This window comes from Ranitomeya variabilis, chromosome 4 (genome assembly GCF_051348905.1).
Source record: "Ranitomeya variabilis isolate aRanVar5 chromosome 4, aRanVar5.hap1, whole genome shotgun sequence".
Lineage (NCBI taxonomy): Eukaryota > Metazoa > Chordata > Amphibia > Anura > Dendrobatidae > Ranitomeya > Ranitomeya variabilis.
In genome coordinates this window covers 38165839-38180758 of record NC_135235.1, presented here as the reverse complement: position 1 = coordinate 38180758, position 14920 = coordinate 38165839, and the positions used below count along the sequence as shown (strand labels likewise).

The following is a 14920-nucleotide window of genomic DNA, read 5'->3' as shown; positions in this document are numbered from 1 at the left end:
GGGTATGTTGACACTGCTTTTTTGGAGCAGACACTAAGTGGAAACTCTCCACGTCCTCCTCAGAAACTCAAAACTTCTCAAAAATGGGGATTTTCTGCTCAGTTTTGGCTCTAAAAACTCAGCAAAAAGTCTCAACGTGCAAAAGGAAAAAGAGTATAAGGGTGAGATTTCTATTATAATTCTAATCCACACGCTCTGGATTTTTCCCAACACAGAAATTGACGTGCAGTACAGATTGTCAAATCCGCAGCGTCAAATTCTGCTGCAGATTTTACTCAAGTGCTGAAATTCATAGCAAAATCCAGTATCGCGGCTCATGTGGATTTTGCACCAGATGTTTACCAGTGTGTGCAGACTTACTCAATACTTGATAACGTTCACACATTGTCTTTTGGCTAAATTGTGACCAAAACCACAATATGAACCTACAGCGTGATCTGAGCCTGCTCAAATAATGCTTCCAAATAAGCAGTCAATTGCTGCTAATGTCCATATTTAAGGCTACTAGGCCTAATATTACACTTTCACAAGAAGGAAGGAAGAATTGAATATTAGGCCCACTAGCCAGTATGAAAAATATTAATATATATATTATTAAATATAAAATAATTAAAAATACATTTGTCATAAAAACCTGATTTAAACAATAGGTCATTTATTTTCCTTTTTAAATGGGTTTTTCAGGACTACCATCTCATGGTCTAAGCTGACTTAGTATATCAATAAATGTTCAATCAAATCATTTGTGGGATTGCAAAGAGTCTGACCTTCATGGATTTTATACGTTATCAATATCGCATTTCAAGAAGACCCACACCTTGACTGAGCTGATCGGTGTGGGGTGCTGTGAAGTGGACCCCCATCAATCTGATGTTAATGACCATTCCTAGTCCATCAATATCAAAGTCCTGGAAAATCCGTTTAATTCTAATGATGTTCCTGTCTTATCATTATGCATTTGGTTACACAAAACTGACATTCATTATCTGCGTCACTTTCAGGACGGGAAACTACACAGATCGCATTGTTATCAACCAGTGGACATTAGTTATCCTGTAGGAATACTTGAAACCCCCGAGGCACATATCCAGCATCATCCGCAACGTCCACCTCTGCCCGTCCAGAAGAACGTGCCTGCAAGACCACTTCCAGCAAAACCATCTTTCCGAGGCATAAAGGTTTGCACTTCTGCACTGAACTCCTATATGATTGGTTTCACCACATTTTAACAATTAGTATTATCCCCAAAAGACCCACAACGAAAGTGTGAATTCCTCCTATCACACGTGCCGATGGAGATCTATAGATGTTTGACCAGTGGGTTCTACAAACAGAAGAGAAGACCACCGTGTTCTCGTAATTGGCGAAGACGCCACATGTCATGAACATGCTTTATCGGAATCCAGTTTTTGAGAACTCTGCTCCTCAGTTATTCCTTCTGGAAATGCCTTACTAACTTGATTACTGGATGTTACTACAGTATTCTTCTTTTCTATAGGACATGACACAGGAGTGAACACTGTCCACCCATTGGTAATAGTGTCAGATTGTGCCAGGTCATGCCCAATTTACATCTAGTTAACAATTTATACATTTTCATGAGGAATAATGGAGTGCTTGTCATGTATGGTCCAGCCATCATTATAAAAAATAGGGCTTATGATATAAAGCTGCATGATCCGGTCACCAGCCAGTATCTGTCTAAGTACAGTTACCAAAGGCTACTAGGTGCATGGAGGATGTGGAAACAGATGAATAGAAGGGACCAAATTGTGAGGAAAATTTAGAAAGAGGGAACACGGAACTTTGGAAGAGTTAGATTAGTGAAGTGAGGTGATCGGCCTGCCTAAAGAGATGTGTTTTTGTGGAGGGGCAAGGTAATAATCGGGGTGGTGCATTCCAGAGAACTGATGCAGCGCGAGAGAAGTCTTGGAGACAGAAGTGAGAGGTTCAGATTATGGAGGATGTTAGTCTTAGAACAGTTGCAGAAAGGAGGGCATAGTTAGTATGATACCCAGAGATGAGGGAGGAAAACTGTGGAGATCTCTGTGGGTGAGACAGATAAGTTTGTATTGTATTCTGCAGCGGATGGGTAACCAGTGCAATAACTGGCAAAGGGCGGAGGCATCGGTGTAGCGGCTGGCAGAAATATGATCCTGGCTGATTCAATCAGAAAGGAAAGTTCTTTATCTAATATGGCCCCAGGACAGTGGGCTTGCTGCTTGGGAGTTATAGTTAAACCACGCAAGGAAATTAAATTACATATGGAAGTCGTGGTACAGCTGTGAAGGTGCTTGTCCCCAAATGAAAATGATACCATTATTGTGGAGATCCAATGCACCAGTCATGAGGAGTCTAGTGTAGAGACCATATGTAAATTAGGTTGGACGTGCACTTGGAGCGCCCCCACACCGCTGCAGGGCCGAGGGCCACCCGGAGCCGGGCCTCTGAGTCTCTGCTCTGGGGTTGTCACGGTGGCTAGGCCCGGTCCGTGGCCCTGTCTGTCAGTGGGGGACGTCCGGTGCAATGAGTAGTGATAATGGTGCAGTTGTGGGGTGCAAGTCGCGGTAAATAACGAGGACACCAGGTTGCAGTCTCTTTACCTCTTTACTGAAGATCTCTGGGTCCTCAGTCCGGAATACAGATCACCAGGCTGCGCAAGTCCGGCCGGTCCAATGGCACTTCCAGAGTTCACTTTGCAGGTGGAAATCATTGCCTTCCTTCTTAGCGCTATGTGTTGTAGTCCTTCCCTGCTGTGCTTACGGAAAGTACCCCACAACTGTTGTGTCTGTTTCTTAAGTTCCCTCACAACTCGATTAGATGATGTTCTGCTAATCCTCCGTTCCTCCCTGTTGATCTGGTTGGAACGGCACCCGTTTGACGGGTAGGCTCGGAGCTCTTCCGGGACCCTAGAGTCGCCCCTCTCCACAAGTTGCCCCCCAAGACTGCATAGGTGATTTGAGTGAGACAGCCCGCCTTAGACTGACTGTCCTGCCGCTGTTTAGAGTATTGCTTGAAGCTCAACGTTATAATACTCTCTCGGCGTTCCGGCCACCGGTTGTGCGCCTCAGTAGGATGTTGCCTTGATCTTGCAGCACGACTCCTACTGGTATTCTCCTATTGCTTCGATCTCGTTTCTCACTCAGCACAATATATCTCGCTTCTAGTCCTTCCTTAGTGCACCGCCGCTTCTCGGTGCAGGCACGGTCCCGTTACTTTCTTTCCTGTTGCCAAGCCTCTGTCAGGATCCCACCCCTGACAGAGACCCTACTGTCTCTTCCCCTACAACACCCTCTGCCACAAGGTGTTGTCTGGTCTAATCCAGTCAGCTTTCTCCTCTAACTTCCTGCCTGACCCCCAGTTTACCCACAATGGTGGGGAGTGGCCTAGTGAATAGCACCCTTAGCTCCCCCTGGTGGCCCGGCTGTGAAATGTATTGGTGTCTGTGATACCTGGTCAGATGAACTCCTTCAGTGCCATCAGACGTACCATGGCTCCCCATAGTGGCGGGGCCACAGTACTGCAACGACCAGGACTCTGGGGCGCTGCACACTGTGGGTGTGTCAGTGCACTTGGAAGATGCAGTCCATGTACACTCACACGCTCACACTGCTCTTCCTTCCTTCTTGCATATGGCTTCTACTTTAGATTTCTCATAACTGGCACATCAGATCTTTATGGTATCCCTTTAGTGCTGGGTTCCCCCAGATATAACAGGTGTTCCTAAGGATCTCACTGTACAATACTGTGATCACAGTTTATCAGTGATGCCCAAAACAAAAAAGACTAATGCAGACAAAGGCTGTACAGCAATGCAAATACAAACTTCTAGAAAACTACCAACAGATTCCCAAAGCACAAACATATAGAGCAGTATCACCTCTATGTGGCAAAGGCGGGAGTAGGACTCCTGTAAATGGCCGGAATTAGACATATACATGGACACCATTCTCTAAGATGTAGATCTTGCCTCTAGATCCCGCACCTCAAGATTGGGCCTGGTCTCTCTCACATCTTTACGGCATATCCTGAGCACAGACTTAACCTCAGCCCTATGGTATAGATTCCTGGAAGTGTTGCACCTTTGTCGCTTAAAGAAGTCCTTCCATAGTTTTTTTTTTTTTTCAATATTTAAACTGAGCACCTCTTCGAATTGCCGCTGCTCCACTGATTCTGGTACAGTTTTCCTTTTCTTTGTGTTCCTCTGTTCCAAATTTATGCATCCTGGTAATAATGATGCAAACTTTCGCTTCAATCAACTGGGCGTGTACCACATTGGTTCTTCGTGGGCGTTTACTTTTTTCTGATGCTAGCCAATGAAAACATGTCCACACTCACAGTGAAGTTCTGTAGTATACGACCAGATGGCTGAAGGGAAAATTTGCACCATTATAACCAGGTGCCATAACTTTGGAATGGAGGGGTACAGAAGAAAAAGAAAAACTGTTCTAGAATCAGAGGATTGGCACCAATTGGAGGAGGTAATGAGCATAAATTAAAAAATCCAGTGACAGGTCCAGTCATAGGAATTTAACCCCATGAAGTCTCAATACTCATTACTAATTTTTGCCACTATAAAAATCTTATTTATTTTTTTAAAACAACGCTGATTTATGGGGGCAAGGTAATTATTTTGGGTGCATTTGTACCTGAAGGAGGGCCAAAACATTGAGAGCCACTTGTTTTTTGAGGTACAGGATTTTTTATGCAATTTACCAATATGCAGCTAGCATAGAGGTGGAAATCTAAGTGACAGGTTCCCTTTAAATCTTCTTTGTCGTCCATTCCTGGTAATTGGAAATGGAATATCAGTAATAGTTTTCCTTTACTACAACTCTGCAATCGAAGAGAACATGGAATTGTAAATGTCTAAGACTCCTTGTCCCGGGGGTACAATGAAACCTGTGTGGGACTTGTATATACACATTGTATGGAGGCGTTCATTTCCAGGAGCACGTAGCGCAGATCTGCGATCAGTATGTGGGAGGCCGCAGCGCTGGGATATAACTGGTGATGGTCCCAATAAAACTATGTGCACACGTCTTTTACATTCAAACCAAGTTTTTCGCGCCGGAGACTCTTCAGGAAACTCTGGCGTTTTTTTTCATGACGCCTCTGGTCGTTTCCTGGGTATTTTTCTGACAGTTTTGGCAAATTGTATTTTCTTTCCCATGGCTTTTCTCACTGCTTACTGTGTTTTTTTTTCACTTAATTTAATAATGATGAAATCACTAGCTGGTTTTAAAGCAAAAACGAAGGCAAAATGCTCCAAAAGACGTCCGGTCATGTTTTAATCTTTCCCATTGACTTGCATTATAAAGAACAGAGTGTCTACTGAGCAGAAAAAATGCCTGCAGAATGGATCTGTCACTTCTGTTGACCTCTTGGCATTTTTTAAAAAAACCGAAGAGAGTAAAAGATGTTCAAAATCCTGAAAATCTGCCCAGCGAGTCCATTTTACATAGAAATGTTTGTGTTTATTGTTTTGAGCGGTTTTCAGGTGGTTTCGTTGGCGGAATCTGCCTGAATCTGCCTGAAAAAGACATTGTGTGTACATACTCTAAGATCTTCGAGCATCAGACTAAGCTGAGATGGTGCAATGCCACATTGTTCCTGGAACCACGGCCGAGCATTGGACACTTTCACAGGAGGGCCCATTATACTATATGGAAGACTATGGGGTATGCACTATACTATATGGAGGACTATGGGGTGCATTATACTATGTGGAGGACTATGGGGTGTGCACTATATTATATGAGGACTATGGGGTGCATTATACTATGTGGAGGACTATGGGGTGTGCACTATACTATATGGAGGACTATGGTGTGCATTATACTATGTGGAGGACTATGGGCTGCATTATACTAAACAAGCAAAATGCTGCCTATTCATCGAGTGATTGGATTGTTTATACCGGAACAAAAATCATTGTTCTCAGCAGCACATCGCCCGGTGTGAACAGCATAAGTGCTGCTGATAACATGGTACTGTATGGGGACAGATTGATCTACTAGTGATTGTTCTGTCCCCATCATTCTTCCTCAGACACTACAAAGAGGCCGGGAAACAAGTGCCGAACGACTTCAATATTGTTGACCGCACGCCTTTAACGGCCTGAACTCAGCACATGTAAATACAACCGAAATGTTTCTGTGTGATGGTGCAATATGTGAGCATTTGGGGCCCCACTTTAGCCTTTTGTCCAGGACCCCACTTTGTCTAAAACCGTCCCTGTCTCCATAGGGGACTGGGCCCAATTTCTTTGAGGCTTTCTTGAGACCTTGGTTTGCAAAATGAGTGCGGGCCATGTACTGAGCCGCGTGTAAAATGAGTGCACAGTATGGCAGTAGAACTCTGCAGAGCAATTTTTACTCTGAGTTTTCCATTGAAGCAGCATTAGGGGTTTCCTCTAAATGAAGCCATCAGAATATTTTGCATTTGGAGCAGACATTGCACTTACATTTGCATTTCTAACGATTGGGATGTCACATAAGGTATGCCGGGCGCTGCATGTTATACAGTATAACTTACCCAGGCAGGTTGGCTCCTGGTACTGCTCAGTAGGAGTCCATTTATTGCTAAGTACTCACAATGCGCGTTCTTCTCCCCGGGCAGTGCATGGCTTGGATGCCAAGTGGCACGGTTCCCATCGGTGGAGCTGCGCTTTTACAAACAGCCTGACGTTTTATTTTCCTTCTTGTCATGTTTAGAGACGTCCCCGGTATGTAATACATCCGTTTTATGCATCTAATATTCTGTCTCCAAACAATTACAGATAAGCAGAATCTGTTTGTACAGTCTTATCGTGCAGGAAGCCGCTGATTACACGCTTTATGACAATAGCTGGAGCGGCCAACGTGGAGAGGAACGCGTCGCTAGAAAAGGCGAAAAATGGAAATCAGAGCTCGGAAATTGCACAATCGTTCATTTCAATTACCGCTTTTCTCAACCAAAAAAAAACAAAACACAAACACTTTAACTGATCAAAAGAGGGTGCCTGATGTAACGGGCCAGGCGGTGAATTAGGAGGATTCTGTAGCTGTCAGACCGGACATGCAGCCTTAACGGCCAGCAGTCATGGACGTCAGCAAGTGCAAATCAACGAGGCAGGTTTCGACAGCTGCTAACCCTCCATAGGGATTAATATACTCATTCATCAAGCTCAACGTGAATATTTAAGAGGTTTTTGTGTTCTAAAATGACAGGTAATAACTGCTAGATGGGTTGAGGTCCAACCACTGGGACTGACAGAATGGAGATCCCATGTCTCCAGCCACTTTATTCCAAGTCTAGGGCAGGGATCAGCAACCTTCAGCCATGCCAGCTGTTGTGAAACTACAACTCCCGTCTATCATGCCCATCCTGTAAGTGCCAGTGATTTCTGGGAGTTGTCCACCTTATCTCCACCCCAGGGTGGGAGGTTGTCCACCTTATCTCCACCCCAGGGTGTGGTTTGGGGTTTAAATAATTCGTCTCGTGAGGCATTCCGTGTTCAGTGTGTCTGGAGAGGCTAACCATGGTTTATGCCGCGTATATAATAAACCAGTAAAGATCTTAAAAAGACAGTGTTCCCGTGTCTACCTCTGTGTACAGCTGAGCGAGCCGATCTACCACAGGTTATTCTGAATCTAATTGTGTTATCACCTATCTGACCGATTGGATCTCACAACCCACCCAGCCGTTATCACCTGTTCTGTAGGTAGCTAATAATTTGTGCAACCAGAATGCCCCTTTAAAAGGGCTCTGCACTTCTGGAAAATCCTTATTTGTTAGACAGACTCCTTGATAATACTTTGATCACAAAGCATCAATCAGCCAGAAATCCAACCGATCAGCTTTAATCTTTGGAAAACAGACAATAAGTCTTCAATTTACCTGCAGCGCCACCACAGGGAAAACTAAGCATTACACAGCTCCTATCTATATCAATGACCTGCCTGTGTAATGCAGGGCAAGATAGGTCCTCCAGAGAGAAGACAATCCCCCTCAACTATGGCTGAGTAATAGGAACTCTGAACATGGGTCTATCAAAAATGCACTGCTAAATTAGAAAGTCCCTTTAGTTGAGGGTAGCAGTTATGTATTCAGCATGCAATAACATATAGTCCACCTACACATTTTGGATAGAAGTTGATCCTCACAACCAATTTTGATTATGAGGACTCCTACTAGGGTAAACTACCCAAAACACTAAAACTTGAGCGGAGTAGCTGTGTTCCTTCTTGACACTTACTGCTGTTTCAACAAACTTTGCATCATTGAATAGCACAGGAAAATATTAAAAACTTTGTAACACACATTATCTTATTGGAGAAATCTGCTTCCTTCTCCACTTATAAGCCACTTCTACTCCTGCCACTTAACATTCTTAGTCGCTCTGAAAAAAATCCCATCTCAAATCCATCTTGGTGAAGTCAAGACAGACTGCTACTAGCACAGTCAGCATATCATTTTATAAAGAGAGGAGGGGGGAAGAAGACAGGAGCAGAGTGAAACAAGAACAAAAACATGTGGATATTAGCTGGTATTTTAGCTTTTTAGCTTATGCCAAAGCTGGATTCACAGCTACACAGCTCAGAATTGCTGTGCAATGTCCTTTATTCCTCTGCTGTTCCTGAAATCCCTGTGTATGAGAGATATCATAGCAGCTACTCTCTGCCCAGTAGCAGAGAGAAAACTGAAAGCTAAAGAAAATATGGCATACAATCATATAATGGCCACAAATAGTGTTATTCTTTGTTTACCCACATTGCTGCGAACTTTCTTCGCCAACTTTAAAAGTTATTGCTTATGGACCCAGGGCAGGGAATTGAGAGAAAAAAAAACTTTTCTCACCTCGATGATCAGTGGCGCTCATCCTGACGCCCATTGCAGCGCTTGACATGAAGAGAGGGAGCTGAAGCTACACCGCCATCACTTTTGTGTATGGCTGTTCCTGGGTCATTTCTGAATGCAGTACTTAGCAGTGTAGCTGTGATTCCAGCTCTGGGCTATATGACTTAACCTCTATCTAATTATACGTTTATTTCCTGCTATTGCTGTAGCACCACTGATCTTTATATGAATTCAATCAAAAAATGTTCAGAGGAGAAGAATGTGTACTTTAGGTTGTGCTGTTAGGAAATTGCCGCCCGCTTCTTCCCACGGTCTTGAAACTTTTTGATGACTTTAATATCCCTGTTTCTCACAGAAGGGGGGCACATTACATAACGCATAGCATTCAGAAGAGAGCATCCTACTCTGTACTTATTCACCAGCAATTGTTATTTTGATGGAGAAAATTGCTGCGTGGAAGCGTAATTCCCACGTCTTTTACATAAATGATAAGCCCAGCCTGGCGGCAGTACTGTGGTTGCCGGCAGCAGTATCCGCGCTCTCCTCGCTGCTGCTTGTAGTTGTGGTTTTGGTACCTGTTTTCCGGATTGCTCGCCTGGAGTTATGAACACATTAAACAACTGTTGTGAGCGGCTCACGCGGTACATTAAATGGAAGCGCTCAATTACTGCTCGTCCCACTGAGCTCGCCGGCTTTAAACACTCTCAGATCTGTAAATGTGAATAAGCGACCATTTACAATAGTACCCTCCTGTATGGTCTTACTGTGAGCGCTCTGGTAATTGAAGTAGAGGAAAATGGAGGTTCTGGTTCTAGGCAGAAAACTCACGTAAATTATAAAAAAAAAAAACATGGCTGCTTTCTTCTAAAAACAGTGCCACCCCAATCCACAGGTTCTATGCGGTATTGCAGCTCAACCTACATATACTTTAATGGCAGTAAATTGCAATACCAGGCATAACCTGTGGACAGGTGAGGCGCCGTTTCTGGAAGAAAGCAGACAAGTTTTATATACATGTATAACTGCTTTAGCATGTTTTATGTTATAATAATACATTCACCTTTTAAACCCCTCCTCACCATAGCCAATTTATTTTCCGCAGACCAAATACGGCCCACCACGTCATTTTATGTGGCCTGCGAGGTCAAGACACAGAACGTCCGGCTCTCATCTTTCCCCCATACAGAGAGCCGGTCTTTTTGCATCCACTGACTGTGAATTTTCTTTTAAAGAGCACTATGGAGGTGTGTGCCAGAGCTCAAATTCTAAGATGGCACCCACTCTTTATGCTGGCGCCACCCCGTCTACTAAGTACTGGCTGCGTTCTACGTCATACAGCCAGTGCGTATTGGAGGCGGCACAGGAAGTTGGTGTTATCTTGGAAGCTGTGTGGACACAGCCGGTACTTAGTAAATGGCGGTGGTGCCAGGACAAGGAGCTGTTTACATACTGTACACAGTACACAGATATGAAGGATTCTTGCTCTCACATCGGTATGTGGCTCATGTTCAGTAGCAGCAGCAGCATTGAGAATATATAAAACAGTACTAATCAGTGTAGATGTAAATCCAGCTCTGAGTAGACATAAAACACTAGAAATCTGCAGCACTATCTATGTGTGTCTCTGCCTCTATCATTCAGCTCCTACCTTCTCCTCTCCCTTCTACTCCATAGACTTCAATAGGCAGCTGTAATCACATCGTCCAATGAGTGGGCAGTCCATCTTATATTGAACAAGATGGATTTGAGATTAGTTTTCAGAATGGATGACAAGTTTAGGAGGCGGGAGGAGAGAGGAAGGGGCTCAAAAGTGGAGAAAGAAGCATAATTCTCCGACTTTTAAATCTTTAGTTTGCTGCTCATTACTTAGGATACCGGCAACCTCACAGGTGGCCGGTGTTCCAGGAAAGGTGTATGCAATTTCAAGCTGTTTGCTATATAGTTTGCTGCTCTTCAACGCCCCTGTGCTCCTCCGTTGCTGCACAGACAAGGCTGCCACCGCTTGGAACATCAGAGTGTGAGCAGTTTGGACTAACGGCTCAGCCATCCCTGAGGCCCAAACTGTCAATCTTCAGGAGCACACCGACCCCTGGCAAGCAGGAAGCCGAAGACTGGGGAGCGTTACGCTGCTGAAGATAACAACCTGAGATTGAGAACACCCTAAGGGTGTAACTTTACTTCTTGCTAGCAGTGGTGTGGAGGTCTGAAATCACTCACTCCGCAAGGATTTGCCATCATGCGCTGACGGGAAGGAGCGCTGCTCTACAGGGGAAAACTGGGACGGAGCAGCAGTGCTCCACACTTGTGTCCAATTATCCTACAGATCATTTGGCTCCCTCCTCCGATCATAAGAGAAGTCATATCCTAATGATGGCCCATCGCTTTCTATATTGGAAAACCCCCTTGAAGCTCCCCGGCCAATGTTGAGTGCCACATTGGTGCCCACCTTTCCTGGCACCATGTAACAAGTGCCCGTTTCGCCCTCTGTATAAACTGTAAAGGAAATATTCATATTGTCACGTAGGGATTGCCCATGACTGTGTTTGTTTGGACTGAGGGGGTCAGGATTTTTCATTTTTAACCAACCTCGTGGGCATCCAGAGTGCAGTAAGGGGCATTACATTTCACAACGTTTCCATGTAAAGTTCTCCAGATTCGGCCGAAGTCACAATTTCTTGTATTTGACACTGAAATGTTTATTTGAACACGTTTTCAATGACTTTGTATTTTGCTTCCAGGGATCGCACATACCCAGTCCTCCGCAGAAACCGCTGCCGGCAGATCCAAAGTGTACCCGGGTGGAAGGTGCCTCCAGCTCCGGGCAGGAACATCAAGGAGCCGTGGCTCAGATCACTCCTGTGAGGTACGCTGCCAAGTTACCGCCATCAGGTGCTGCTACCTCTGCGGCAGTGCGCGGGTTAAGTCTGGCAGAACAACAACAACAACAAAAAAAACACAGTTTTCTTCTCCGCACCTCACATTTTTGTAAAGTTGAGCGCTTCAGGCGGCAGAGGAACTGGACTGTAAATGAGTTGGATCAGAAACAGTTTTGACTTGTACTTGCCTTCAGCTGTTACAACAAGGTCTGAAATATCATCAGTGACGGCCCCCGATCCGCCGTACACCCCGGAAAGGTGGATGTTTACAGGTGAAGGGGCAGACGCCAAATGTCACCATTCAGACTTCCCTTTTCCAGTCGTGTTTTGTAACTGGGGCAAGAAAATAATAAGAGATTTGTAGTGAATTGATGTCACGCCACAGGGAGACCGGGGGAACGAAACACAACAATCGGAGAGAGAGAGAGCAAAACACAGAAAGCCAGTCCGAGAGAAACCACACATATCCACAGAGACAGAGGACATACCGGTACTGCAGGGGTGCAGAGGAAGAGATGGATGGATGGATAGATAGATAAAATGATGGATAGAAAGATAGATAGATGGATAGATGGATAGATAGGTAGTTGGATGGAGAGAAAGATAGATGATAAAAAGATGAATGGATAGAAAGATGAATAGAAAGATGATTTGATAGATGGATGGATACAAAGATGGATAGATAGATGGATGGAAATATGTATAGTTGGATAGCTAGATGGATGGAAAGAGAGCAGAAAAATGGAACAGCATTGTAAACAGGAATTTTGGGTGCAAGACCCTCCAAATAAATATCCATTTGTAGAAGAAATATAAAAGAAAAAAGCAGTCGGCACTCCAGCAAATAATGAAAAAGAAATGGACCTTATTAGTCCATGTGGTGTGGTAATGTTTTGGCTGTGATCAACTTTTCGGAAGCCCTGGAACGGATGGAAAGATAGATAAATAGAAAGATGGATAGAAAGGTAGAGAAATATTACATAAATAGATATTACAAGAAATTAGATAGCTACATTAATAGATATTAGATATGAGAAAGATATACAGTATATCAATAGATATTAGATAGCTATAAAATAAGTGGTAGATAAATATGTGAGATGATAGATAATAGATAGATAGATATAGACGGATAATATATAGATAGATACATAATAGATAGGTAGATAATACATGGATTATAGATAGAAATAGATATTACATAGATAGATAATAGATATTACATAGAGAAATAGATGATAGATAGATAATAGAAAGCTGATAAATAACAGACAGATATTACATAGATACAGTAGATAGATATTTAGATACAAAAGTACAGCACTTGCACTAAATCACACTTTCTTTCTATGTAGCTAGTGAGTTCATGTTATCCTGAACGTGACATCATTTGGGTACAATCACATCGCCAAACATATTGTCTGTACTGACAAGAAGCAAAAACGTTAATCCAGCTGTCTACGGAGGGGATATCTCTGGTTTTATTGATATCCTTAGTCATGTTTCAAGACTTTTTAAAGGGAACCGGTCACCTGAATTTGGCGGGACCAGTTTTGGGTCATATGGGCGGGGTTTTCGGGTGTTTGATTCACCCTTTCCTTACCCGCTGGCTGCATGCTGGCCGCAATATTGCCTTGCGCAGGCGTGTACTCCGGAGGACAGAGAATGAACTTCAAGCCAATATTGCGGCCAGCAGGTAAGGAAAGGGTGAATCAAACACCCGAAAACCCCGCCCATATGACCCAAAACTGGTCCCGCCAAATTCAGGTGACAGGTTCCTTTTAAAGGATTTGCACCAACATCAGAAATTATTGCCAGAAACAGCAATTGACCACAAGACTAAAGGTCCCAAGTTGTCTGTTTGACTGTACTGGTGCACCACCACTCCAGTTATTGTCTATGTGACTGACAAAAAATAGCCGTGCTCTGTATCTGGTTAGCTCTGTCCATCATATAGACTTGGACTGAAGCCCAGACCCCAGTTTTCACTATTGGTGACAGTCGCAGCCTGTCTTGTGGATAGGTGATAAGGTGTGATCCTGGTATAACCCCCTCATTGGTTTGGACATTAGTTACATTAGCCACCCAAAGTAGGCACATGAGTGGGATTTCTTTCTAGTGGAAGAGAGATAATATGCATTTACTTTGGGAGGTAAAGGTGGTGCGGACAGGGCGTCCATCGGCCGGATGGACATTGTGCATTCTTAGTCTGTGTATAGCCTCATTCACATGGCCAAAAGGTCAGAAGCCAAACAAAATGAAACCACAGAAGTGTGGATTCCTTTTCTTCTCTGGCATCCATCAGCAGGTATTGCGTGCTCGTCCTATTCTAAGAAGACAGATGCACAATACCTGTCATGCTTCCGAAAGATTCCACAACAGCCTCTTCTCTCCCTTCCGACAAATGCCACAACAGCTTCTTCTCTCCCTTCCGGGAGATGCCACAACAGCTTCTCTCCCATCCAAGAGATGCCACAACAGCTTCTTCTCTCCCTTCCGGGAGATGCCACAACAGCCTCTTCTCTTCCTTCCGAGAGATGCCACAACAACTTCTCCTCTCCCTTCCAAGAGATGCCACAACAGCTTCTTTTCTCCCTTCCGGGAGATGCCACAACAGCCTCTTCTCTCCTTTCCGACAGATGCCACAACAGCTTCTTCTCTCCCTTCCGGGAGATGCCACAACAGCCTCTTCTCTCCTTTCCGACAGATGCCACAACAGCTTCTTCTCTCCCTTCCGACAGATGCCACAATATCTTCTTCTCTCCCTTCCAAGAGATGCCACAACAGCTTCTTCTCTCCCTTCCAAGAGATGCCACAACAGCTTCTTCTCTCCCTTCCAAGAGATGCCACAACAGCTTCTTCTCTCCCTTCCGGGAGATGCCACAACAGCCTCTTCTCTCCCTTCCGAGAGATGCCACAACAGCTTCTTCTCTCCCTCCCAAGAGATGCCACAACAGCTTCTTTTCTCCCTTCCGGGAGATGCCACAACAGCCACTTCTCTCCCTTCCGGGAGATGCCACAACAGCCTCTTCTCTCCCTTCCGACAGAAAGGAGAGAAGAGGCTGTTGTGGCATCTGACAGATGCCACAACAGCTTCTTCTCTCCCTTCCAAGAGATGCCACAACAGCCTCTTCTCTCCCTTCCGGGAGATGCCACAACAGCATCTCTCCCTTCCAAGAGATGCCACAACAGCTTCTTCTCTC

General features: G+C 44.4%; 1 protein-coding gene across 1 annotated transcript in view; it reads left to right on the top strand.

Annotated features, from left to right (window-relative positions):
* The window catches only part of ADAM12 (ADAM metallopeptidase domain 12), a 679455-nt gene that overhangs the window by 642669 nt on the left and 21866 nt on the right, over positions 1 to 14920 (top strand). Inside the window, exons 21-22 of the mRNA XM_077258380.1 lie at positions 1002 to 1178; positions 11580 to 11704. Of these exons, the coding sequence (XP_077114495.1) occupies positions 1002 to 1178; positions 11580 to 11704 (302 nt within the window). The remainder of the gene's footprint in view (positions 1 to 1001; positions 1179 to 11579; positions 11705 to 14920) is intronic.